The following is a 26,568-nucleotide window of genomic DNA, read 5'->3' as shown; positions in this document are numbered from 1 at the left end:
TAGTAAGGCGTTTTTTCCCCCCTAAAAAAACGACCATGTATAGTAAGGCGTTTTTTATTTTGTTAAAAAAAACGACCATGTATAGTAAGGCGTTTTTTTCCCCCTAAAAAAACGACCATGTATAGTAAGGCGTTTTTTTTTTGTTTTTTTTTTTCTTCAAACGACCATGTATAGTAAGGCGTTTTTTTCCCCCTAAAAAAACGACCATGTATAGTAAGGCGTTTTTTTTTTGTTTTTTGTTTTTTTTCAAACGACCATGTATAGTAAGGCGTTTTTTATTTTGTTAAAAAAAACGACCATGTATAGTAAGGCGTTTTTTTCCCCCTAAAAAACAACCATGTATAGTAAGGCGTTTTTTTTTTTTTTTTTTTCTTTTTTCTTCAAACGACCATGTATAGTAAGGCGTTTTTTTCCCCCTAAAAAAACGACCATGTATAGTAAGGCGTTTTTTTTTTGTTTTTTGTTTTTTTTCAAACGACCATGTATAGTAAGGCGTTTTTTATTTTGTTAAAAAAAAACGACCATGTATAGTAAGGCGTTTTTTTCCCCCTAAAAAAACGACCATGTATAGTCAGGCGTTTTTTTTTTTTTGTTTTTTTTTTTTCAAACGACAATGTATAGTAAGGCGTTTTTTCCCCCCTAAAAAACGACCATGTATAGTAAGGCGTTATTTTTTATTTATTTTTTTCTTCAAACGACGAAGGCGTTTTTTTCCCCCTAAAAAAACGACCATGTATAGTAAGGCGTTTTTTTTGTTGTTTTTTTTTCTTCAAACGACCATGTATCGTAAGGCGTTTTTTTTCCCCCTAAAAAAACGACCATGTATAGTAAGGCGTTTTTTTCCCCCTAAAAAAACGACCATGTATAGTAAGGCGTTTTTTTTGTTTTTTGTTTTTTCTTCAAACGACCATGTATAGTAAGGCGTTTTTTTCCCCCTAAAAAAACGACCATGTATAGTAAGGCGTTTTTTATTTTGTTAAAAAAAACGACCATGTATAGTAAGGCGTTTTTTTGTTTGTTAGTTTGTTTGTTTGTTTTTTCAAACGACCATGTATAGTAAGGCATTTTTTTTAAAACAACGACCATGTATACTAAGGCGTTTTTTTCCCCCTAAAAAACAACCATGTATAGTAAGGCGTTTTTTTTTTGTTTTTGTTTTTTCAAACGACCATGTATAGTAAGGCGTTTTTTTTTTTGTTTGTTTGTTTTTTCAAACGACCATGTATAGTAAGGCGTTTTTTTCCCCCTAAAAAAACGACCATGTATAGTAAGGCGTTTTTTTTTTGTTTTTTGTTTTTTTTCAAACGACCATGTATACTAAGGCGTTTTTTTTTTTTTTCTTTTTCTTTTTTTAAACGACCATGTATAGTATGTCGGGTTTTTTTTTAAAAAAACGACCATGTATACTAAGGCGTTTTTTTGTTTTTTTTGTTTTTCAAACGACCATGTATACTAAGACTTTTTTTTTTTTTTTTTTTTTTTTTTTTTTTTTTTTAAAACCGACCATGTATAGTCAGGCCTTTTTTTTGTTTTTTTGCTTTTTCAAAGACCAGCTCAGTGGTCTAGTGGTAGAGTGTCCACCCTGAGACTGTGAGGTCGTGGGTTCAATCCCCCGGCCAGGTCACACCAAAGTGTAATAAATGACCATGGATATAGTAAGTGCTTTTTTTTTTTTTTTTAAACAACCATGTATAGTAAGGCGTTTTTTTCCCCCTAAAAAAACGACCATGTATAGTATGGCGTTTTTTTTTTGTTTTTTTTTTTTCAAACGACCATGTATAGTATGGCGTTTTTTGTTTGTTTTTTTTTTAAAAACGACCATGTATACTAAGGCGTTTTTTTTTTTTTTTTTTTTTTTAAACGACCATGTATACTAAGGTGTTTTTTTTTGTTTGTTTTTTTAAACGACCATGTATAGTATGGCGTTTTTTTTTTGTTTTTTTTTAAAAACGACCATGTATACTAAGGCGTTTTTTTTTTTTGTTTTTTTTAAACGACCATGTATACTAAGGCGTTTTTTTTTTTTGTTTTTTTTTAAACCGACCATGTATAGTCAGGCCTTTTTTTTGTTTTTTTGCTCTTTCAAAGACCAGCTCAGTGGTCTAGTGGTAGAGTGTCCACCCTGAGACTAGGAGGTTGTGGGTACAATCCCCCGGCCAGGTCACACCAAAGACTATAAAAATAAACGACCATGGATATAGTAAGTGTTTTTTTTGTTTTGTTTTCTTCAAACGACCATGTATAGTAAGGCGTTTTTTTTTTGTTTTTGTTTTTTTTTCAAACGACCATGTATAGTATGGCGTTTTTTTGTTTTTTTTAAAAAAACGACCATGTATACTAAGGCGTTTTTTTTTTTTTTTTCAAACGACCATGTATAGTAAGGCGTTTTTTTCCCCCTAAAAAAACGACCATGTATAGTAAGGCGGTTTTTTTTTGTTTTTTGTTTTTTTTCAAACGACCATGTATAGTATGGCGTTTTTTTTTGTTTTTTTTTAAACGACCATGTATACTAAGGCGTTTTTTTTTTTTTTTCTTTTTCTTTTTTCAAACGACCATGTATAGTATGTCGTTTTTTTAAAAAAAAACGACCATGTATACTAAGGCGTTTTTTTGTTTTTTTTGTTTTTCAAACGACCATGTATACTAAGACTTTTTTTTTTTTTTTTTTTTTTTTTTTTTTTTTTTTAAACCGACCATGTATATATAGTCAGGCCTTTTTTTTTGTTTTTTTGCTTTTTCAAAGACCAGCTCAGTGGTCTAGTGGTAGAGTGTCCACCCTGAGACTGGGAGGTCGTGGGTTCAATCCCCCGGCCAGGTCACACCAAACTGTAATAAATGACCATGGATATAGTAAGTGTTTTTTTTTTGTTTTTTTTTAAAACAACCATGTATAGTAACGCCTTAGTATACATGGTCGTTTGAAAAAAAAAAAAAAAAAAAAAAACAAAAAAAAAAAAACGCCTTAGTATACATGGTCGTTTGAAAAAACAAACAAACAAACAAACAAACAAACAAACAAACAAACAAAAAAACGCCTTACTATACATGGTCGTTTTTTAGGGGAAAAAAAACGCCTTACCTGTATACATGTATACAAGGTCGTTTGGAAAAAAACAAAAAACAAAAAACGCCTTACTATACATGGTCGTTTGAAAAAAACCCAAAAAAAACCCCGCCTTACTATACATGGTCGTTTTTTTTAACAAAATAAAAAACGGCTTACTATAAGTGGTCGTTTTTTTTTTTAAAAAACGACATACTATACATGGTCGTTTTGAAAAACAAAACAAAAAAACGCCTTACTATACATGGTCGTTTTTTTTTTAACAAAAAATACTTTCACATACACGTGGACCTTCACAGAATCAATAATATTCACTTGATAGTACTGAAGGCTCACATATACAAGAATCTTCTCGGTCAGCTTTTGTAATAACGTGAACAATATTCTGTTGACCATTTCCAGCTTTGTGCAGGCCATCCTCTTCCTGGCCGCCGCCGGCCTCTATCTCTTCGGCAGACAAGAGTATCTGGGCTTCCTGGTGCTGTGTCTCGCCCTCAGCTGGGTCAACCTGCTCTACTTCGCGCGGGGCAGCAAACACATGGGCATCTACAGCGTCATGATCCAGAAGGTATATCAAGTAACAGTAGGGACGACCGGGGGCCAGTTGGATCACGGTTAAGTTGTCCCATTGCAATTTTCGTCTCCACCAGAGGGCGCAACGAAAAAGTGGAATACTGGTTTTCTTTCTTCCGCGATTGGCTGGCAACCAGTTCAGGGTGTACCCCGCCTACTGCCCGAAGCCAGCTGGGATAGGCTCCAGCATCCCCCGTGAGCCTTGTGAGGAGCAAGCGGTTAAGAAAATGGATGGATGGTTTTCTTCTTATAAATGGTCAGAGGTTGTGTACCGTCTGTACTGTAATCACACATTGTGAGCGGAGATGAGTGCTCGTTATCTATTTTGCACAACCCACAGTAAGATTTTTCAACTTTATATATTTTGAAACAAGTGTCGTACATAGACTCTAGTTGTTAAAAAAAAAAAAAACACACACAACAGGGGACAAGGGATAATTTTGTCCTTGTTTTATTCGTTGCAAAACCCAGTGTGACAACCTACCCATTGGTGGGGCAACATGTCACATGTTCACTCCCTCTATTTTGATGGTTTATAACTCTGCAGTGATACAAAGTATGAAAATGACATAAATGCAAAAAGTATACCTAAGAATTATATCGTTCGTTTGGTATGCATTTTGATTATATCAAGAAATAGATCAAAGTATAAAAAGTAATACAACTAGCCCCGGTCTTCCCTACTGCAAATCCCCCTCAGCAGCCATTTTGGATCCTTTGAGGCTCAATGGCTTTGCCTGTTCGCAGATGATCCTCAGCGATATCCTGCGCTTCCTGTTTGTTTACGTCGTCTTCCTGTTTGGATTCTCAGCAGGTAGGGCGACTACGCTTCCATCCATTTTCTTCTTAACTCTTTGACCGCCAAAAACGTTAAATAGCGATTAGTGAAATCACGATGTATGCCGCCATAAACGATACATGATGTCAATTATGTTTTTTTTTTTAAATCAATGTGCAGTTCACAGTCTAAGTGCAGCACGTGCTGCCTGGTCAATGAGTTGTGGAATCAAAAACCTTCACTATCTGTAGCCAGCAGATGGCAGCATTGTATCTCTTTTCAATGGTCTCAACGTGTATGAAATTTGATGAAACAGAACGTTTTCAAGGATGATGTAAATGATCAAAGCCTTTGTCATAGTAAAGTTGTGTTTTTTTTGATAACGTGTGGCAGTAAAAGGGTTAAGAATAAAACTTTTGTTTTAATAAACACCGGCAAGACTTTTGTCCAAATCTCGTGTCTCATCTGTCCCAGCCGTCGTCACGCTTCTAATCGAGCCCCCGGTGAAAAACACCACGATAAGGAAGGGCCGCCTCTTCGGACCGCTCTACCCCGAGTCCGAGTGCATCAAGCCCACCTTCCGCAACATCTCCTACACCACGCTGCAGCTCTTCAAGTTCACCATCGGCATGGGCGACATGGAGTTCACCGAGCACTACAAGTACAAGGAGGTCTTCTACGTGCTGCTCATCTTCTACATCATCCTCACGTACATCCTGCTGCTCAACATGCTCATCGCCCTCATGAACCGCACCGTGGAGAAGATCACCATGGAGAGCGCCAGCATCTGGAAGCTACAGGTCAAGCCGCAGCGCCGCAACGTTGGTTGGCCCTCGGCGGCTTCTTGCTTTGACGGGTTTTGTTTTTGTGTTGCCAGAGGGCCATCACCATCTTGGACATGGAGAAAAGGCTGCCGCTCTTTGCGAGGAAGAGGCTCCGCTGTGGCGTGGACAAAAATCTGGGCACGCCCTCTGAGCAAGACGGCCGTCGCTGTTTCAGGTCAGCTTCATTTGTGTGACGAGGGGAAACTTGAATGCCAAAGTGAATTTATGAAGGATGGATCCCACAGGAACAGGGGGGGGGGGGGGGGGGGGGGGGACAACGCACAAGTTCTGACCCTTTAAAGGGGTGCAAAGTATGAACCTGGAAAAAAAATAAAAAATATATATATGATAATTCGACAAGCATGAAACATATTTATACTACAATATTATTTTAGTGGTCTGCCTAACAGTTTTGAGATTTGGGGTTTGAAACTTCAACTTCTGTGCGGTGTTTGCATTTTTTGCAGGTACTCCAGTTACTCCCACATTCTAAAAACATGCATGTTAACCCTCCTGTTATACTGCGGGTCAAATTAACCTGGTTGGAAACTAGTCTAGAAAAAAATAAATAAAATAAAAAATAGGTTAACTTTCTCTGCTGACCTTCATTTTTATTTATTTTTTATTTTTTTTACATTAAAAACATTGCATAGCGCTATGTGATATCTTTTGATTATTAAACATTTGAACAGGTCACAATGACCCATGAATATTATTAAGAAACAACCAAAACATGAGGGTCAAGTGCATAGGTGTAAATGTGAGTTTAGTATACTGACTGCAGTCAGTCACAATTAGTGCTGAACCCGACTTCAAGATGTAAAGGTTTTGGTTTCTAAGATGTGCAGCAATGTAATGGGGCAGCAGCGTGCCCCAAAAATAATATTTACACAATGCGTGAAAACGTTTTTCCGTTGTGACTTTAGACTAATGGCTGTCGATCACTGGCGCTTGTATGGGGGACGTGCGCCCCCTTGTGGAGTAGCACAGACAAAGCCAAATTATTACACGTGTATTAGTGCCTTTCATTTTTTTCCCCCTTAATTCTAATTTTGATATACTGTTGCTGTTTTGACTTATATTCAATATATTTTCAGCAAAAATATTAGATTCAGTCATGTGTTTTTCATTGGCCTAAAATGAGAACTGTGAAGCGTACATGCTAGCTAGGCACTTGCCACAAATAAGACACACGTTTACCTGTTGCAGCCTTGTCAGTCAATATTGAAACGTCGATTGCAGCTTGTGATGCAGTCGTCAGTAACAACAACTGGCCTCTAATCGGGGCATGTATCCTCCTGTCATGGCAGAGTGGAGGAAGTCAACTGGAACAAATGGAACATCCACCTGGGCAAAATCCACGAGGAGCCCGGCGACTGCGACCGAAGGCGCCGGCTGACGTCAGACAACACGATTGGGATGAACAGAGGTACACAAAAACAAATTCTTACTGTTCTTGTATCTTGTTATAAATAAAGCATTAAAAAAAAAAAATACGCAAAAACAAATGTCGCGACTTTTTGTTTAGTGCCGTTAGATTTCTCTCATGTCAAATAACAATTGGGGAAACACTGACCCAGATGATGACTAGTTCCGTTTCCTTCAATTCCCCTTTGTTCCACAGGGAGGAGCTGGAGAGGTTTATTTGGAGAGAGCAGAAGAGGCCCACAAGCCACTGAGATGAGCAACTTTCCCGCATGATACACAGGAAGTTGACTGATGATTAGTAAATGTGACCTGAATTAAATCTGGAAAGTAACATTAGCTCGTGTTTTAGTTTGCATGTAACAATGCACCATCCTCCATTAAAAATGATTGTATATCTTGGTTGGAGTTGCACTGTGATCATCATCATCAGTTTTCCCGTTGCTATTTGGAGACGGCAGACGTGAGATTGTTTGCAAAATTAGTGTGACGAACACAACATTTGGGGCCTCCAATCCAGTGCAATTTCTGTATACTGTATGTGTCACGCCATTGATCTTTGTAAATAAATACGCCATACAATCCAAACAGTGGCTCAGACCCATGTGAAAGCATAAATTAGAATTTTATTTTATTATTACAATATTACAAAAAGAGTAGCACAACTCTCACGCGCTTGCTTCTAATCCGTCTTGAAAGATGACAAAAGATAGGCTATGGACCTTCTTCCTTTTCACAGCAATAGAACGGGGGGGGGGGGCTTAAATAATAAGCAAATCAAGTATTATAAATAGTCACAACTGCAAAACTGAAGCTTTGAAAAGGGGGAAAATGTTACAGCTCAGTAACTAGCCTACATATTACTAAAATAATGTATAATTACCATATAACTCATTTTCTTGCTTCTCAAAACAGATCTAGAAGGAATTGCTCTGTCTAGCCCAGGGGGTGTCTAAACTTTTTCATTTGTAAAGAAAAAAAAAAAAAAAAAAGACCATGGGGGGTGGGGGGGGGGGAATATAACCCCCACCGAAAACAAAAACGCTGTGTATTCTTTCCAACTTCCTTCTCAATATTATTTGGGGTTTTCATTAAAACCATGCTCAAGGAAAGTCTAAAGATCAAACAATTAAGGCTTTTTAGGGGTTGGTAGGTGAACAAAAAAACATGGGCGTCATCGTCATCACACACACGCGCGCACACACACGACCCAGCGACACTCACACAATCATTAAAGTTGAAATGTTACAGTAGTCTAGTAGGTAAGCCAGTGTACAATAAAATAAACAATGCTTTTGCTGTTTCAACGTAAAAAGTCTGCTTTGTTTTGTTTCCGTCCGTGTCATCTTGCAAGTGATCAATTTGCTCTTCACATCACAATCAGTAGCAATCGCGCTTTCACTCGGGCGTTTGATCGCACGCCACATTAGTAACATTGTACTGATCACGTCCATTGTATCGCCTTTAACGTGAATCATCGCCACATTCAAGTAATACATTTGTCAGGGTTATGGGGAAAAAAAAACGCTTTGTAAAAGAAAATGGCGCATCTCCCTAATACAGTGCTCAATATAAATGGCGACACGACCTTTAGATAGGAAGCTATTTAAAGGGGAGGTCAATCTTAAACATTTTTTGACAATAATATATGTGACCTCACTAGTCTAAACATGACCTTCTGATGAATTACATTAGTGGAATATGAGTTTTAAAGCAAAATCCATCCGTTTTTTTTTAATCCATCTGAAGGGGCAGCCATTTTGCCCACTTGCTGTCGACTGAAGATGACATCACAGTTGCTCAGGCAGTGACCAATCACAACTCACCTGTTTTCTGAAGCTGAGCTATGATTGGTTGTTACCCGAGTAACTGTGATGTCATTTTTCACTCGACAGCAAGTGGCAAAATGGCCGCCTTCTGTATTTTGCTGCTTAACTCATATTCCACTAACGGAATATAAACTAGAATGCCGTATTTAGACGAGTGGGGCTGCATAAAACATGTCAATAATTTTTTAAGAATTGTGATGACAACACTCCTGTAGTTGAATTAATGTGTATTTTTTTTTTTTTTTTTTATTAAATAATTTGCCTCTTCCACTGCTTGAGTTCCTATGGCATATACTCCATCCATCCATCGTCAATAGGAGGATGAAAATAGTGTTTTGTAACATTTTTTATTTTATTTTTTTTATGTTGAGCGCTGTAGAAAGTCTAGTTTGACTCCGGCCATCTTATGACCTTTCTGCTTGAAACTTTTCACAACTGAAACCTTCCCGGCCTGGCCGCTAAGGTTTTTTTTTTTTTTTTTTAAACACCTGAATTCATTTGCAGCATTTGAAGCAGGACAGAGCGCGTCGCCTCGGCAACAGGTGCGCTCCCTGCTGGGTCCTTGCTATGTACAAACAACCTGATTGCGTTTGTTCTGTACGCGACAGTAAGGAATCAAGTTTCAATAGTCCTATTACACAAATAAATAATTACATCTGAAAATAGTAAAAGCTTCTGCGTACATATCCACACACATCTGGAAAAAGTCTCCAAGTTCCTCACAGCACACCATGGGTCAAAAGATGTTGCCACTTTTTTTTTTTGGCGAGGAATTGGCGCTTGATATTTTTTATCCATCGCAAGGTGCAGCCATTTTGCCCACTTGCTGTCGACTGAAGATGACATCACAGTTGCTCAGGCAACGACCAATCACAGCTCACCTGTTTTCTGAAGCTGAGCTATGATTGGTTGTTAACTGAGTAGCTGTGATGTCATTTTTCACACTTTTTTTTTTTTTCATTTTTCACACGCCTTACAAAACGTGTGAAGTTCAACTAACAGGATCTGTGGGGACTCAGGCGCACACGCGCGTAAGGTGGGGCAAAAAGCAGGAATGACACACAGTAGACGCGTCAACACGCCTGGGAACATGATTCCGTAAATGTTCCAGGTAGGCGCATTGGCTAAAAAAAAAAATAAAAAAAATAATAATAATTGATCACTTGCAAGATATATCCAAAAAACAAAACTGTTCTTCATGAATTAAATATATTCATATACCCTCTTTAAGATTTGCAGTTTTGTCAAGTTATCGTGTTTTCTTAAGACTAAACAAAAGGGGGGAGGGGTCTGATAACTTGCGGAGACAAGGCCATAGCTTATCTGTACCCTGGATGCTGGAGGAGAGCGCTCCTACCATCCGCCACCTCCGGCCCCACCCTGCTCACAGGGGGCCCGTGCATCTTGCCCATTAACCCCAGATTCTGATCGCGGAAGTAGGGCGTCTGGAAGTCCCCACCCATGTAATCGGCGCTTTGCATCAGATTAGTCTGGGCAGAGGAGCTCGCCGGTAGCCGATAATGGGGAGCCCCCGGGGGCCCGCATTCGAGTGCGGCGCAACCCCCCGGGGCCGCCCCGTGGAATGGCATGGCTACATCCTGAGAGCCGGAGCTGTCACTGTTGGGTGTGGGGAGGATGCTGCTGTTCCAAATGTGGGATTGGAAGTAGTTTGGGTAGTGGGCCACGGGGCCCGGCATGACGTTGTTGTTGTTGTTGTTGACGGGCGGGGAGGGGGTGGGCCTCTCTATAGGGGGTTTCAGCATGTACGGCTGCCCCACGCACACGTCCGCGGGGTAGCTCAGTCCCTTAAAGTGGAAGGTGGCGTCCCTACTAGGGTGCTTGCAACCGTTGGGAATCTGGGGCACGTGGGTCAACTGATGCGGGTTCCAAGAGCGTATCTTCTGTTGTTGGGGGTTAGCTTGCAACTGCTGATTGGGTTTTGGCTGCAGGTGCTGCTGAGGGTGCTGTTGCTGCTTGAGATCTGTGTGGTTGGAAGGCAAGTGGTTCATGGTCACGCCGGGTAAAGGGTGCGCCCCCGCCGGGATGGTGGCTTTCTCTTGAGGGCCGAGGACGCAGTTGTGCGGGGGGAAGCCGCCGGCGGGGTTGCTGTGCGTGGAGACCCGGGAGCAAGCGCTGATAAGCAGGTTGCGACTGATGGGGCTGGGGTTGGCGATCTGGCCCTCGCACACGGACGCCGACCCGGCGCCTTGGGCCCGGGCTTGGCAGAACTGGTTGATCTGGTGCACGATGGTGCTCAGGTCGGGCTGGCGGCCCTGGTGCAGCCCGGCGGCCATGGGGAGTGGAATGGTTGAGGTAGAGACGGTCACGTTCGGTGGGGCGTCGCCATCCGGCAGCTTTCGGCTCCCTTCCTGGAACTGATGCTGCTGAAGGTGCTGCTGCTGCTGCTGTTGGAGGAGGACAGCAGAAGGGACCTGCGGGTGGCCGAGGGCCAGGTGCTGGGAGACAGTTTGCAGTCTAGGTGGGCCCTGAGAGTGCTGGGTCACGGGGAGAGCATGTCTGAGGCTCTGCTGCGGAGCCAGTGGCATCTGGAGAGTCTGAGGTGCGTCCTGGGCTGAGCTCTGCTGAGGTTGGGGGAGGTTGGGCAGAGTCAGGTGGCGGTGGTTTAAAGTGCTGGTCGAAGTCACTTGGTAAGGGCCCCTCAGGTGGTTCATGATGACTTCGGGGTGAAAGCGGGCCCGGCCGCCGGCGAAATCTTTGAGGATGCCCTTGACGGCGGGCACCTTGACGATGGCGAGGAGGCCAGTCTTGGCGCCGGCCTGAGACGAAGGGTAAGGACTGTAGCGCTGGCCCGAGGTGTCCAGACCGTTGACGGTACGCCGGACGTGGTTCCGCTGCGGGACTTTGACGCTGTTGGGGAAGATTTTGATGGTCAGGGGGTTGTTGGCAACTTTCTTAGCATAGGCATCCAATTCTGCAGGGGTTGGGAAAGGAGTGGATCTCATCCTTTGTGTGGTGTCCCCTATGATAGAAAAAAAAAAAAAAAAAAAGAGAGAGAGAAAATATATCAAGAGGAAAAGTTGTTATTCAAGTAGAATAGTTTGGTGTTTGTAACTCATTTTTGGGTGCGGAATCCAAAACTAGTCTGAGTTTTTCTCCATCACATCAAATTTTTTAACTATAGAGCCTCGTTTTCTTAAAAATATGAAAAATACTGTACTTGATATTGACATACAATGAAATATGAAAGAAGCAGACATGACTGCAATGTTTTAAACACTTGTGTTTTTACAAAGGATATGGCTAATTTTTTATTCCTACTATGCTAGCTTTCTGTTTACGGTCTTGTCTCTAATAAGTGGAAGTCTTTCCACAGCTAGTCAATAGAATTGGCTTTTTTCTTACGACAGTCTTTCTACAGCTAATCAATAGAAGTGGCCTTTTTCTTACTATAGCTAATATGTTGAATTTTGCTTATCTGGAGAGTAAGTTGTGGATTAAAAAAATGACATGCTAGAAAAAAAAATGACTGCAATTTTGGATTTAGCATATTAAAAATAGTTGAATTAATCCAGCGTACACATCTAACAACATAAATTAAAAAAAGATATATATTTACGGACAATCTGTCCCTTTTTATGAGAACCATCCTGGTAGCTTTTGTGTCACACATACCCGCGTGGCAAACAAACAAAGCAACAGACACAGGTGAAAAATAACCTCTTTGGGGCTGATGCAAAAAGTGGCTACGTGGCAATGACGCTCCCGCGTGGCTGCGTCGGGGAGAAGGAAAACAACGCGGCGAGCGCGACATGACAGCAGACGAGTAATCAGACACAGGCTCTGATCTGCGGGGAGACTTTGTCGGCTCCAGCTCGCAGACATTTGTTACACCTGCTAAGCATCCGGGCTAAATTTAACCTCTCAAAGTGACAGTGCGAACATGATGGTGTTTGTACCTGACTGAGTGTGAAGGTGGTTCATTTATGAGCGCATTTTAAATGTTTTTTTTTTTTTTTAAGAGAAAATAACGTAGATGTTTGCGAACGCGTTTTCTTTTACATTCTTAATATCAAAGTTGAGGAAACAAAACTACACATTGTCACATTATGGAAATTGTGCGACTTGATTAAATGATATTGGACGTCATTGAATGATTTCAAATCTGTATGACTTAAGTCTCCACGTAAACCCGGCTAGAGCTTCATGCTGGAATGATGCCAACATCACTCTGGCAGGCTCCGCAGTGGCAAATTAAGTCATCAGATCAGCAGTTAACCATTCTAAACTGTACCAAGGCAAATTGAAGTGAACTGACTTTACGTTTATTACCACTAGACTGGCCTATTCAGTTAATGTAAAGCAGATAGCGAAAGCAGTTTACAGCAAGTTGATGGAGCAGCAATGTGAAATGTCTCAGTCGCTGGCTGCAACTCTTGGCTGTTCCGCTCAAGTCTCGTGAGTGAGCTGACGAGGCTTGAGGGATGAGGCTGAGCTCGGAGCTCGGAACCGTCTGCACCGAGCAACCGTGCCAACTGGCTAATTAATTCCCCTTTTATTTGGGAATGGGGAAACAATGGGCAGCAATGTGCAGGACCTGCATGGGGCGGCACACGGGAGGAGGCGGGCTGTTGTGACTTAAGCGTCCAGCCCGCCGATGGCAGCCTCGTTAATGCCGGGGTCCGGGCCAAGGAGCTAGAGCCGACGCCCGCCATCACATAGGCCTAAGACGTGTCACTGAATAAATGCCAGCGTAAGCAAAAGGCGGACAGATGCACACACAAGGCGAGGATGGACTTCACTTGTCAACCGCTGCTAATGATAAATGACCTTTGCGACATCAAAGCTGACTGGAGAAAGACTAAATGTTATTCACATTATTCACAGTGTCAACATACAGAACATAGCGGACTTGGCAATAAAATCCAAATTAGACAAGTGAAAAGGCAAACTGGAGGCATTTTTTTGTTGTTGTTACTTACAAAAAAATGAAAATACAATTTTATTTTTTTTTGGGCCATACACTTAAATGCAATCAAAAAAGGCCAGGCTGTTGATGTATATGCTTAGAGTTGCTTATTAGCATTTCAACCTTGACCTCAAACCTGGATTAATTGAAGGTCTTAAAGTATCAACGGAGGGTTAATGAGGATATGAGTGAAATTTGCTGGCGGCCGCTGGTGGCGACGGGCGCATCATCTCAGATCTCCAACTAAGCACCTTGTCCAACAGAGAGCAGGGGAAAAGGGGCCGGTTTGGCCATGTGTTAATTACGCCGCTGTTGGCACACAAGTGCACAGTCAGCAGGCTCTAATTAGGGTTTCTTTTATTCAAACTACTGTTTTTATTGAACATGGTTTAAAGCGGCGGGGGGGCCGGGGCGCTCCCGCTGCTGTAAATTGCAAATTTCCACTCAGGAGCAGGAAATTGAGTTTGAAGCTTCCAGTGTCGAACGAGACTGTTGAATTCAGTTACACGCATGCGGCCCGCCTCGTTTCAAAAGCAGCTGAACACAGCATGTCATGCTGACGGCAGACATTGAAAAAGGAAAACAACATAAGGAGCAGGAGAAAGATGGCTGCTTTTGATCTCTGTGAGATACAAAAAATAAAAATCTGCCCAGTGGCCCCGCCAGGCTCCGTGTTTGTTCTGCTTGGAAGCATGGAGGACCAAGGGCCATTTCCTGGTATTTGAGACATCCTGCCAGCAGGATGAGCCCTCGTTGGAGACCCCGTTGTATCTTTGTGCACCTGATATACTCCTCGGACACCTTTTTTGCCTTTCACAGCCATCATCTGCGAACAGGCAATCCCCGATGATAAATGGAGCAGCTGCTCCGGCCTTGCCTCTGGCAGCAACCTGCTAGCTCGTAACTTTTAAACGACTTCTCTTATGCGCAGACGGCAACGTGCAGCAAGCTTGGTGGTCTGGAGCTTTTGGCCAAAATAGAGGGAGGGGGGGAAAGTGTGAAAGACAGAGTCCAGGCCTCTGCGGGATTATAGCGGAAGAATAGTGCTCAAATGGCAACAAAAACAGGAGCTCATTAACTTAATTTCAAGTGACGGCTAAGTGGTTAAGCAGACGTTTGAGGCCAGGAATGTCAAAACCCTGTCGCAAAATGATTTAGTCGAAATGAGTCCTGCATTTTTTGAAGCATGACTACTAATGATGTTTTTAACTCATTCAAACCCCAAAACGTATATAAATGTTTTTTTGTTTTTTTTTAGATTTTTCCCTTCACTCCCAAAAACGTATTTATGCTTTGTTTCTTCAAATGTTTTTTGATGCTAGAGCTTAGAGAAGGCTTTGATGCAGCTTCTGACTCGAAGAGGTCACTTAAAGCAATGATAGCTTTTACAAAAAAACGGCCAGCATGTGGCAGTAGAGTATAAGAGATCAGCCAGGGCCATGTTGCAGCAAGCTCTTTTTCCCAGTGTTTTTAACAGATTTGTGAATAATGATGAAACTTAGCTATATTCTAATGCTAACTTTTACAAAAGAGAAGTAGTTACAAATATACTTTTTTTTTTTCCCTGATGAAGAGAGAATCTAGTGTTTCTTTTGGTGGGTTCCATGTTTTTATAGCAAAATAACACAATATTCTGTGGGCCTCGCAAAATCAGTCAAAATCCTGTAAAACAGCCGGGAGCGAAGGGGTTGCTTCAAGTGAAAATGGCTGCGAGTGAATGAGTTAAGAGCACAAGACAGAAACATGATTTGAACCAGACTAAGTGTAATTTCTGGAGAAATTGCGTGGGAATGCTGAATGCTAAGATTTGAATGCATGTGCAGTGTTTGAATGCTTATGAAGTAAATTGGGAGATAAATTATGAAATTATGACCTCCTGGTTACTGGGCAATGAAAATGAATCGGGAAAAGTTGATATTAAACGTTAAATTGTGCAAATACTGTCAGTAATGTGGAATCAGACGATATATACCCCAGGAGGTGTGCATTTTTTAAGCTAGTTGGAATTTGAGCAGTGTAAATTGTAAGTATTATGTTGGAGTTGTTATGCGGCAAAAAAGTGTGGAGAATAAAAATCATAATAACATGTGGGAATGCTTCAGCATTCCCACAATTACAATGATGGGAGAAGAAAAAAAAAAGTCTTGGAATTACACCTCTAAGACCAAAACACACAGTGAGAAGCACGCCCGTCACCAAAATGGATCACAGAATTGGACGGAAAAAAACAAAACTTCATTTTCGCCTCGTGAGTTCGGATGCGTCTTGGTGAGCGTCACAAAAAGGGGGGAGCAGGCAAAGAGTCCTGCTGATGGCGGCACCATGTCACAAGCCCGCCTGAGTGAGGCAACAGACGCTGGCACTTAGCAGACTCCCTCATGCTTGCTGATCTCCCAGGGGGTTGGCTGATTACGGGGATTCTGAAATTACAGTCCTGATGAGCTGGAGCTTTTTGTGACAAAAAAAAAAAAAAGTGCTATATAAATGGGTCACGCTGAGTTTGTACTGAAGGGGGGAAAAAAGGAAGCGAGGTACTTTTTAGGATTGAATGGAGCACGGCGTGAGCTGTAATCCATGTCTGACAAGCGACTGATTTATGTGGCTGATTTGAAAAGCACCGTGCACGACTACAGTTCTTTTATGATTGGGGTTCAGGAAGCTAAGGTCAACAACACAGGAGTTATTTTGACAAAATGCATTTAGTGACTGAAAACTCTTATTATGCCTTTTCACTAAATAAGTTCTGAACGCTAAAATCCAAGTGGCTAACAACTAAATTAGGTTTGTCCTTTACGTTTTACAACACTCAACATTTGCTCTATTTGTGTCTACAAGTAGTATCGCTCAAATGCCAAATTACAATCAAAGAGCAAATCGGCCAAACTTTTTTTTTTTTTTTTTTTTGGGACCAAACTAGAATCTTACAATTTCCCCACAGCTCGAAATCATGAACCAGGCTGCTACTGCCGCCATGGGTCTACGTATGCTGGCACATGCATGGCAACAGACTGGCTTTCTGTGTGGGATGTTCATCACTACTTACATTTCTGAAGTCCAGTGTTCATCTGCGTGTGGGGGAGAAGCTGGAGGGGGAGGTCACCTGGCCCTGGCAGACAGGCCAGCATTTCACACAGACACTAATGCAACATGGGGCACGCACTTCTCCTCACACTGTGGAAAGGAAGCAAAAAAAAAAAGGTGTTGGTTAGGTTGCTTAGCAATCGAAGCGGTGCTGATTAAAAGAACTTATCCCCACAGGCAGACACCTTAGGAAGTCTGTTGAATTACACACTGATTCGCACCTGGAGCGTCAGGTAAGGTGACATTTGATGCTGTTAACAACTTGAATTAAACATCAAACCTCTGAAGTAAAAAGAGCCTGAGGGGGTAGCAGACTTAAATGGAGTCCCCTCTACTTCCTCGCCCTACATGATACTTTCTGCTCGTCGGACCCTGCCGCCTGCACTTTCCCTCTTCGTTCCCACAAGAACGCCGCATTGCAAATTGATGAGTCGCATACATTTGAAAAGGACACACTCGAGAGGCCAGATGCTGACAAGCTAATCTCTTATCAATGCTGCGGTCGGCGTTTGTTTTGGATACATTAGACAAGGGAGCCCGGTCCAGGATGGAGTGAAAAAGAAATGAATAAATGAGGCTACGGCGCCAATAAATGCCTGCCACTCTGCGCAATAGCCCTGATGTAATAGAGAGGGAGAAAACGTTAGCCATGCTCCACTTGGCTTACTGCTGGATTCCAAACAACACAGATGCTCGCTTAATCAGCACTAAAGAACAGTCAGGGAGCAAATGAAGTCTAAAGAGTTGGTGCCCTCTCTCCTTTTACTGCATGGCATCAAGCGAGTGTGGCAAGTGTGCGCAGACAAACACGGCGTATGAGGGAGGCAATTACGCGCAAAACAACCTTGGCATGCCTGTGATGGCTTAAAGGTGTCTCTCTCCCCTGCAGGGAAAAGAGACAAGTATAGGGAAGGGTGACAAAGTGAGACAGAGGGGTGGAAAGATAGAAAGGGCAGGTGGCAGGTTTGGTAGTTGGGGGGGGGGGGGGGGGGGGGGGGGTTGAACTTGCTTTAAAAAGCAGGAGCTCAAAAAGGTCAGGACGACAGCTCATTTAAATCCTCCCGGCGAGAGGAGAAAAAACAAGCCTTAATGAAGCTGCCACTTCTACACAGATACCTGAGAGCGTTGCACCTTGGGGTGCTGCAGGTGGCAGTGTGGGTAAGGGGCAGAGGGAATAGGGAAAAAAAAAAAAAAAAGGCTGGATTGATCTTGCGACGATTTTGTTTGATGCTGCATGCATGCACACTCCTCCCTTCCCTAGATTTCTGATTTACAGCCTGGACCACCATATGGCAGCAATCCCTGCTCTCGATTCACTGTGTCACCATGCATTAACTTTAATTGGTCTGATATGTTATTCCCCCCTCAGCCTTGGAAGGAGTTTAGGTACACAGCGCCTTGATGTCAGTAGGAAGGATTTCCAGCTCTCATTTATCAGGGTGCCAAGATTTCACATAGATAACAGCAATCTCTCTGACAACAAGCAGCGGCCAGGTTGGAAGAAAACCACGTATCAAATACATCGCCGCCTTTGCCTGGGCTTTCAAAACCCAAAACGGTGACAAGCCGGCTTGATTGATGCTGCGGGAAATAAAATGCCAGCGTAAGCCAGCACTGAGTCTGTTAAAAAGGACACGCAGACACCAGCCCACTGCAGGCGAGAAACCGCCACCAGGCCATCAGTCCACCCCCTTCCTGTCTCCCCCACAGCGCCCCTGAATGTCAGAAAACGCTGCAGTGGGGAGAAGCGGCGGCAAAGGTCAGCCTATGGTAATGCCCCAGCTGACACGCCGCCTTGCCGCGCTGAGCGAGGAGGGAGGATGGGGAAAAAGCCAGCCGCCAGGATCAACACCACTGTCGCAACAACTTGGACATTTACATGTGGATCTACTTCATGTCACGTTTCCACCGACAACTTCCTGTATCAGCTTGGAACGGCTTTCATTTCACTGCAGCTTACTGAGCAACGAAAAGGGACAACGGTGGACAGCATGGAGCGTTTTGTTCTTGCTTACGTGTTGCACAAGAGGCGACTAGAAATGTTTAGTCTTTTCTGTGGACAGCAGCAATAGCCAAACCCAAATATTGCCATTAATGGGGTTTTGAAAGGCCACAAAAACACGCACAAAAACCTGAATATGAATAAGACCCCTGGGTTACCCGTTTTCTACCCCAAATTACCAAATTATGTATTAACATATAAACGTGATCAGGGTACCTCCTTTGAAAAGAACTCGGGTTGTTTTTTGTTTTGTTTTTTTTAAAGAGAAATGTAGGTCAGCTTTTTAGAAAACTCACTTCCTGAGTACACAAATAAGGTCTCAAGCTGAATATTTGTTCATGTCAAAATAGTGAGATCATTTTTCTCCCCCATTTTAAATTAAGCAAGTAATTAACTGATTAGAAAAAGAGCAGGATGAGAGTGCAGTGGATCAAAAAATGTTGAAAACGTCCTCATTAAAGCTCAAAAGAATTAACACATAACAGGTGCTCTTCAAATATGGCGGGCAAAAAAAATGTTGATAAAAAAAAAAAAAAAGACTAATTAAGCAATTAATCATGATTAATAAAAATTCTAAGCCGAGATTAATCTGATTTTAAAAAATTAATCGTTTGACAGCTCTTTGAGTATTATTTATGTCAAGGTCGGGCCAGGTGTCCACTTTTTTGGAAATCAAAATATGTGAACTGGACAGCTTGGTGAAAAGTTAAACTGACCTTTGCTTAGCTTTATTCATAGAGCACGCAAAAAAAAAAAAACTGCAGCCAAAACAAGTGCAGTACTTAAAAATAAAAACAACACACAAATAGGTAAAAAAAACAAGTCAGCAAGTGTTATTGAACTTTAGCAGGTTATAGTGAGAGCTGTCCCTAATACTACAACCCAGACAGGGACTGAGCCGTCTCTGGCATCACTCTGCAGGTGGTAGTCAGCATTTGACTGGCTTGGCTGCGGGCTTCTTCTTCTTCTGGATTGCCCTCTGACCACCAGGCAGGGGGCTCTGTCTGGTCTGAAGCCTCCAGCCATCATCCCCTCCAGACAAACAGGGGGGGCTTAGTAGCCTTTGTGATGCAGCGACACAGCTCGCTCTGCCCTGCGTGGAAACCGAATTTTATCCGTGTCGGCCGGCGTCCCAGCCAACAGAGCAGGCATCGCTTCAGTGGAGTTTAGCCAGGCATCTCACACTATCAGCCCCGCGCAGACAGTCGACACAGGGTTCTCGGAGTATTGTGACTCGGCAAGTGGCCACTGGCTACTTACAAAAACACAAACGTGTGAATAACTGAGGCTTGCATTGTGAATAATGCCCAAAAAAAAAAAAAAATACAAAGCAGGGCTTGAGCAAGGGAAGTCGTGTGTTGTGTCAAATTACTCCCATGAAAGCTGACCTATATTTTGCCTTATTTTAGCAATATAAAGAACAAAGTAGAAGTTTATAAAGAGAAGTAACAGCTGATGTGGAAAACATTTAGGGAACCAACTTTGATATTCATTACAGAGGAAATCAAACTGACGAAATTCACCAGCATTTATAAATAATGAAAAGCCAAAGACTCATTCTAAGTAGACGTACAGCTATATAAATAGATAAAAACAACAAAAGATGAGAACTTAACAGTGGAGCAATATTTGCAGCTTTCTATGCCAATTAAAAGCAAAAGCAATTAGGAGAACCAAGTCACCATGTTGTTCAGTGCTTGTGCTGCTGCAGGAGAGGCGAGTGCTGGGGGAAGCAGGCTGATGTTATTTTAATTGCATGTTTACCCCCAGGTTATAGGTCTGAAATAGAGCCAAGAAAAAAGCAGAACTTCAATGCAACTACAGTGTGTTGATTCTCTCGGGGGCAGAGAGAGAAATTACAGTACTTTTTTTTTTTGCCATCCGGCTATGTGAATAGGAAGTATAGAAAGGAAGGGAGCAGGAGGGAAGAGTTGTTTTTTTTTTCCTCTCTAGAATGCTCAAGCATTCTGTCAAAAGAAGGGTGAAAGAGCTTGGGCTCTTGAGTATGTTAACAAGAAATGAAAACACTAACATGACCTTTGTCAGGCTTTTGCAAACAAGAATTTATGGGTGCTAGAAGAAGGCCACAGCAGTGTAAGGTTATCACAAGTTTTCTGAATCTGAAGAAAAAAAAAATCACTAAACATTTGGAGTACTCGAGCACATTCAGAAGCCTCCTGGACTAAGGTTTTGCTTTTTAAAGAGACCCTCTTAATCCTGAAACTGGCACCCTAAAGAGTTGTAAATAACCATGAGACGGTGCAGAGCAAACAGATGAAAACCAATCCAAAACAAGCATATAAAATTCAGAGCCTGTGAAATTACATTGAGGCACTTGGTCTACAGAACAACTGTGCTGTGAAACTACTTCAGCCAGTAACTAACTGATGAGGAGTTGACAACAAAAAATGGGAGGCAAAGTAATGTGTCTTCCGCAGCTGAATATGCCACATTTGGATGGCTGCTTTCAAGAAATCCATCAAGTCTCTGAAGAGGAGTCTGAAATGTCTTGACATCCTGTGACCCCACCAACGGCATTGATCACTCCCCAAAACAGAACAGATGATAGTTGCGGTGGCGAAAGGAGAGGAATGGATGATAGTGTGGCAGTGAGGGGGCTTGGCCCAGCTTTTCTATCAAGGCCAAGGCCATTTTCAGGCCATTAACCGACCCCCTCGACGTAAACATGAGGATAGTCAGCTCTCTTTAGCGTAGGCACAGCCGCACATGTAGCCACTTAAGCCCTGCTCGACTTCCTAAAGTGTTCTAAAAATGCACAAGGTGAATTAAGTGTACTCAGCCGTGCATGATCTGGCCAAGGTCAGGTGGACAGACTCAAATTGTGGGTAAGGTTCCAGAGTTTGACACACCTGATGAAATGTGGGGGTCCAAAGTGAGGCTTATTTGACTGCAAATCCATCCCGAGTGCAGCAGGGAGGTCACTGAACAGTCGCGCTACTCTCAGACATGACAGAATCCACTTTAGCAAGGGGAAATTGTTACTACGAAGAAACGGATAGGATAGAATCAAACGTTGACTAAACGCCTGAAATGACGCTGTGCAAACAATAGTTACCGAGTTGTCACATCACACTGCGGGTCCGTTTACAACTGACTGAAGAGACATTCCATTTGTAGCCTGGAAAGCACAAACATCTGAAAGGGGGTGTCTCGTTTGTATGTAAACAATGAAATGGTTATCTGCAAAAACACGTGCACATGCTACTGCCTGTTAAGTGTTCAGTGTTGACGTGTCAGCACCACACAAGCCAAATGGACTACTTGGCTGTTGTGTTGCTCAATGATGATGAGTTTGGCTCATTCCAAAAAGCAGACATTTACTGTAACACAACACTGAGCAGTGGTGAAACATTAATTCACCCAATTCCACTAAAGATAGAGTCAGCGTGGCAGAAAGTTGATATGAACGCAGGGAGATAATTCTTGTAGCGAATCATCCACCTGGTAACCAGGAGATGTTTTTAGACAGAGCTGACACATGTCAGTATACAGTAATCTGCTTGGTGGTGCAGCCATAGTATAGATAAAATGGTATGAAATCTTCATGTCAACATTATAGTGACAATAATTAACAGGGTTATCAATATTAGAAATACTGCCAAAGAAAAAACAACAAACCCTAACGCTAACCCAACTATAAAATTACAGATCGGGTACGTAAATTTGGAATACCAAAACGTGTAATATTTGCATGGAATTGTATTAAGTAGCTTCAACCAAGACATTCGTGTTCATAAAATAAAAAATCCACAAGTACTAAAAATGTGTTTCAGCGAAGAACACGTCAGATCACGCTCTTCTGTTATTGGTCACAGGGTGGAAAAGAGGTAATAAAAAGTAATAAAGACAAAAGACAGAATTTGTTGATAACTGTGGAAAATCTAGCAGCTTACAAGTTACAACACACGCAAATTGACTACATTTGAAAAAAGCATGGCTCAAAGATATCAGAGGTCAAAGATGAACAATATGCATCTATCAGACATCTTAAAAAAAAAAAAAAAAAGCAAGGCAACAAATACTGCGCGTGCGTGAGAATACAAACCACTAGCATGCTAGCTCGAAGACATCCATAAAGTCAACAGTCTAATCTATTCATATGTCACCATGTCGACTTTAAGCACAGTGGGAGCATATCAATAACGCCCCTCTCCATCCTGCTAGCTGTCGACGCTATTACCAATTATCAGGAACAACTTTATTGTTATTGAGGGGAAATTTGTCTTGGACATCAATGAATTGTGGCGCTACGGCACACAAGAAGAGTTGGTTGGCTACAGAACTGTTTAGACAACTACTACTCTCAAAGACAGCATTGGTGATGATTAAAATTGGAAGCTACAAGTATAATACTAACCGTTTTGACATTTTAACCCATTTATCCGTTAAACAGTAAATAGCTTTATCTCTACTTCAAAGTTACCATCACAAGTGAGACCAGACAACAATGAGCTGAGTCACATGGTGTCAGATGCCAGACTGAGGGCGTTTGGTAAGGGCATGCTCAGAACAACATTGACGAACAGATGCTACGCTGCCGTGTGAGCAGAAGTCTGTGCGATATAATCACGACACTTCAGACGGATGTTTCATAAACTTGTTTACAATGTCAATGTACTGTTATGGATTGCACAATTGCAGTGCAGGCAGAAGGAAAAGACCTAAACAAATGCATAGTCATAAATACATGGCGTACTTTATGTACAAGTATTGGGACATCTGGCCTTTAGACCTGAAAATCGAAGAAAATGAGGTCTTGATTCCCTCTTGCTGAGAAGACATTCTCCATGATTTTTTAACTTTTGTCCCAGCTAGAGTGAAAAGTGTTTTTACAGAGCTTAAGTGACACGATGATACCAACTTTGTAAGTGTTCCATCTACAATAAATTATGTCACACACAAATGGGCCCAAACTTCACACACCCTGTTTCCAATGAGCCATCGAGCTTCCTCACCCTGTTTGTGGGGAAAAATAACACGCCGACTGCTAAAGAGCTGTAGAATTTTTCCAGGTGGCAGAGTAAAGCCAAATTAGGATGGAGAGGTTTTCATTTGTTAGCAGGTGCATCCATTTTGTCTTCCTCTCCTCACACATGCTTCGCCTCGCTCAGTCAAAAGCGCTTATGAGAAATTGGACACCCCAGTGACAAATTGAGTCTGCGATTAAAGGGAGAAACAGGAAATCTTTGTTAAGTGCTGTTGATTGGGATTCAGGGCGATGCTCACACATCAGAAGTGAGAGAGAGTCTGTGTGTTTGTGTGTGCTTTGCTTGGTACAGATCCAAAAGCAGAACTGACACCCCCATTGCCTCCTGTACCATTTCCCCTCTATCCAGGTGTTCCCACGGCTTATGTCTCAGCTTTGAGTGCTCCATAAACAAAACGGTATCAAAGCAGCTGTTCTCACAAGTCTCTCTCCCACACAGACAAATGCGCCATAGACCACCTCTATTTCCAGTTCTTTCCTATTGACGTGCTCACTTATTTAACAGGGAAAATGGCCTACCCGGTGTCAAGTCCAACTCTAATCTGTTTGTGAACACAGCTTAGGTAGCAACCCTGCGAGGCATAAATGGACAAGCACTGATGACAAATTATCCTAAAAAGGGGCTCTCACAAAAACACTTATGGTCGTAAATAGGTTGGCAGAGGGACATTTATAAAACCTCGGGCTCTTTGCTATATGTAGTTGAGTTGCCCTCTAACAGCTAACGGGTCAGGTGGATTTTCACAGAGAACTTGCCAAAATGTTTCGCTACACTGGGAACTGCAGTTATAAAAGCACAAATCCGTCCATGCTGATTCAAAACCCTGTTCTGTGCGTGTTCAATAGAGGCTGATCCGCCTCCTTCCTGGGCCTACATAAGGTTGGTAAGGTCAGCCGCCTCCGTGGCAGCTCTGACATTCAGTCTCGCCTGCAGCCAGACCAAACCAGTTTCTCCATGCATGGAATGTTTCTGTGCGCCTGTATGCGAGATGTGTTCCCTCTGCGCGTGGCAAATCACAGCAGGATATTTGTGGTTCCCATTTGTTTGTGGGTGCCTCTCAGCCCTTGGTTCTTCCGCCAACAGACAGTGGTTGAGGGCATCGGGCAACGGTCAGCCAACTAATGAGAAAGGCAGGCAAACACAGGCCAAGCATGGCAAACATCTCACCTCTGTGTCTGCATGGGAACATCTGGTCCTCTAAGGACCCTCAGTCTGTTGAAAGATGGGCCCACACAAGTGCTCAGTTGTGTACTGGCGTTGCCATGGCAGCAGAAAGACGACTTATTCACAAGCACTACTTTAATAATCACTTAATGTGAGAATCAGAGTGCCATTTTTTTGGCCTCTGAAATATCAAACCGGTCAAATCTACAACGTTTGCTTCTTGCGTTTAAATTCAAGGTTTGACGATGAATCAAGCCTTGTTTTATTTTTGGAGAGCAAGAAATAGGTCTAGTACAGAAAAAAGTACACCTAATTATTTGTTGGGGGCTGAATAGACGAAGCTTAACAAATAAAACCCTTCTCCCCTGCGAGAAGGATAACAGTCATATGAGTAATACAGTTAGCTGAGCTGATAAAACTCCTTTACATATCTCGCTCTCCCACTTTCACATATCTCCAGCGGCCATCCAGTGACTCAAGACTGATGAGGCATGCTCAAAGGTCTATGCCATTGAACAGAGCATTAATGCACCCAGCAGCAAATTTCTGCCATCGACCCCCGTTCCTCGCAATAAGGACAGCACCATCAATCAGGCCGAGATAGCCGACACCAGACAGGGTTGATAAAGCAGGAGACTTTGGAGCTAATGACAAATGGATCTTGTAGATATTGTAACATATCAGCCTTCTTAACATGGAAAAATAAAACAAAAACAGCACTTTTATACATCACGAAAGAGAGCTTTTTGTGTTCTAAATACAGCCGAGACTCTCAGGGACCTAACTTGGGGCCGTTTGTGACCCACCCAGAAGGCTTCTGTTCTCACACCAATGCTTTGGGAGTGACCTTCAGGAGGCCCACTCGTCCTGCTAATTGGGGTCTCTTCAGAGCACAGTGGTCGACCCTCCAAACAAGAGCGGAGGAGGGACTAAAGGGAAAGGGAGGGTGAGAGAGGATTGGCCTGTGCTAAACAGACAAAAAGCAGGTTTCAAACTCATTGGGAAAATATGGTAGGAAACTCATGCAAAGATGGTAGTGATTAATGAATATATATATTTTTTTAAATGTATGAGCGGGATGCTAGTTGCTTGTTTGGGGAAAATCATTACACAGGAACTACTTTAATAATCAAACGGCATCCAGCGTAAAAACTGCACCAAACAAACCGTACAAGTGACTCGCTGTGGTGAGCCAGAGCAGGGAAAAGCTGAAAGTCACTTATTCTTCTTATCTATCTTATCTTAGCGCTCTATTTATAACATGGAATTTATTGAAAATGGAGGATGAATGCCTAACTTTGTGCTACCATGTGCATAAACACATTTGTGGCTCTGACCTTGTGTGCATCACAACCTCCCCTCAATGCAGGTCATGTCACTGGAATTCTTTTTTGTATGTTGACAAAAGATTTAGGGATTTACCAACAACTTTGCAAATGCAAAAAACCGGCCCATGTTGACGGTTTTCCTCCGTGCAGCATGCTTTCATGGGGGACTACATCATTTACTGTTGAAAAGTGTGTGAGATTCTTTTTAATAAAGAGAAGCAAACTTACTCAGGAGACTTTCGATGTGAGAGCAGCACACTGTCTGTTGGAGGTCTGGCACGGCTAAGTCTGAAATATTTGCAACCAGGTAGCACGTAGCGGGGCTCCAAGTGAGAACAGACAGCAGAACCTGATGTCTCAACCACTAAGAAAAGCTGGTCATTTAGGCCGATAAATTCTATTATTTTAAAGGACTTTTGTTTTGCCTTCTGACTGTCACACAGTGTGGAGCGTTAGATACTGATACGACCCAAACATAACCCCTGCATGACCCAAATTTAACCCTGGCATGACAAATCTGTGGGTAAAAGAAAGTACCAATTTCTAACGAAGAAAAGCAACTGC

The 26,568-nt window shown here is 42.5% G+C and overlaps 2 protein-coding genes across 2 annotated transcripts in view; one reads left to right on the top strand and one right to left on the bottom strand.

The window, feature by feature from the left end:
* Positions 1 to 7,252, top strand: part of trpv1 (transient receptor potential cation channel, subfamily V, member 1) — a 69,140-nt gene extending 61,888 nt beyond the window's left edge. Inside the window, exons 11-16 of the mRNA XM_077505180.1 lie at positions 3,467 to 3,632; positions 4,385 to 4,451; positions 4,890 to 5,215; positions 5,293 to 5,414; positions 6,550 to 6,668; positions 6,864 to 7,252. Coding sequence (XP_077361306.1) covers positions 3,467 to 3,632; positions 4,385 to 4,451; positions 4,890 to 5,215; positions 5,293 to 5,414; positions 6,550 to 6,668; positions 6,864 to 6,940 — 877 coding nt within the window. The 3' untranslated portion in view covers positions 6,941 to 7,252. The remainder of the gene's footprint in view (positions 1 to 3,466; positions 3,633 to 4,384; positions 4,452 to 4,889; positions 5,216 to 5,292; positions 5,415 to 6,549; positions 6,669 to 6,863) is intronic.
* An 18-nt stretch (positions 7,253 to 7,270) lies between these two features.
* fam222ba (family with sequence similarity 222 member Ba) overlaps positions 7,271 to 26,568 on the bottom strand; it is a 30,339-nt gene continuing 11,041 nt past the window's right edge. The window contains exons 2-3 of the mRNA XM_077505181.1: positions 16,464 to 16,591; positions 7,271 to 11,473 (exon numbers count right to left, since the gene is read on the bottom strand). Of these exons, the coding sequence (XP_077361307.1) occupies positions 9,813 to 11,473; positions 16,464 to 16,545 (1,743 nt within the window). The 5' untranslated portion in view covers positions 16,546 to 16,591 and the 3' untranslated portion in view covers positions 7,271 to 9,812. The remainder of the gene's footprint in view (positions 11,474 to 16,463; positions 16,592 to 26,568) is intronic.

Source organism: Festucalex cinctus, chromosome 18 (genome assembly GCF_051991245.1).
Source record: "Festucalex cinctus isolate MCC-2025b chromosome 18, RoL_Fcin_1.0, whole genome shotgun sequence".
In the NCBI taxonomy this organism is placed as follows: domain Eukaryota; kingdom Metazoa; phylum Chordata; class Actinopteri; order Syngnathiformes; family Syngnathidae; genus Festucalex; species Festucalex cinctus.
This window is presented reverse-complemented; position numbering and strand designations above follow the sequence as displayed.